Below are 1,055 nucleotides of genomic sequence, written 5' to 3' on the forward strand. Positions count from 1 at the left end.
CTAATTGGAAACCTAAATGCACGATTAAACAAAGAGAGAGAGGCATGGCGCAGCAGGAACGCTCCTCTCCACATTCCACATGAGATGTTTGCTTTAGATAGTGAAAGTTTTTTGTCCTTTCAAGAGCTTTCCTTAATTTTACTTTCTCAAGAGCCTCAGGCTAAATAGAGCAAGAGGAAATCCACCAATGGGCCTTATTGTAGAGATCTATGGAGACTTAATAATTATAATTTTTCCTCTTTTTAAACAAAAAGGGGAGTCTTTGGAATTGGCAAGAATGAAGCACTGATGCTTTTTATAGTGCATAAAAATGTTTCATTAAGAAACAATGCTTAAGTAAGATATATAACTTGTATATCTCTGTGTTTTATTAAAAAGACTAGCACATTTGCTTTCTGGATAAGTGTGATGCTGTTAAAAATAGATTTTTTTCCCCCCTGCTTATTTATGCAAAATTTAGTGAAATGTCCCCTGTTTGAATGCATTTCTGCCTTTTAAATGAATGAATCAATAACAACTGAATCACTAATACAATGTTCTTGTAGGTCCTACCTGGAGTCTGAGTGGCGTGACCTGCAGAGAACTGCATAGGAATGCACAGATCGTTGTCGATGGGAAATTTCTCGCACTGCAGCATCTCCGGCCAGGGAAAGCCATAGGTCTCCATGACCGGAGCACAGCTGTCCCGCACCGCCTCGCACAGAGACCGGCAGGGGTAGATTGGCCGGTCCAGGCACACTGGAGCGAAAAGGGAGCAGAGGAACACCTGCGTGTCAGCATGGCATCGCTTTGCCAGGAGGGGCACCCAGCTGCCCGCCTGCTGCTTCACCTCAGGCATGGTCTCGTGGTCCAGTAGGTTTGGCAGGCGCATCTTTTTGTAGCCCACATTGTAGCAGAGCCGCAGGTCGGCTGGAATATCCACACACTGTGGCTGCTTGGCATAGAAGCGGCCATTGTGGAAATTGTCCGATTGCCAGCTGTAGTAGTCGTACTCCTCTGCCGAAGCGGCCGAGGTGAGCAGAACCAGCGCTAGGGTCACAGCCTGGGTCAGAGAC

At 46.2% G+C, this 1,055-nt stretch overlaps 1 protein-coding gene across 1 annotated transcript; it reads right to left on the minus strand.

The window, feature by feature from the left end:
• Positions 1–445: 445 nt before the first annotated feature.
• LOC107682706 (secreted frizzled-related protein 5-like) lies at positions 446–1,048 on the minus strand (the record flags this gene model as incomplete). Its single annotated transcript, XM_016478869.1, has 1 exon — positions 446–1,048. A coding segment is annotated over one exon (603 nt), but the record flags the coding sequence as incomplete, so codon positions are not given.
• Positions 1,049–1,055: the final 7 nt, after the last annotated feature.

The sequence above is a fragment of the Sinocyclocheilus anshuiensis genome, unplaced genomic scaffold (assembly GCF_001515605.1).
Source record: "Sinocyclocheilus anshuiensis isolate Anshui unplaced genomic scaffold, SAMN03320099.WGS_v1.1 C32507268, whole genome shotgun sequence".
Classification (NCBI taxonomy): Eukaryota; Metazoa; Chordata; class Actinopteri; order Cypriniformes; family Cyprinidae; genus Sinocyclocheilus; species Sinocyclocheilus anshuiensis.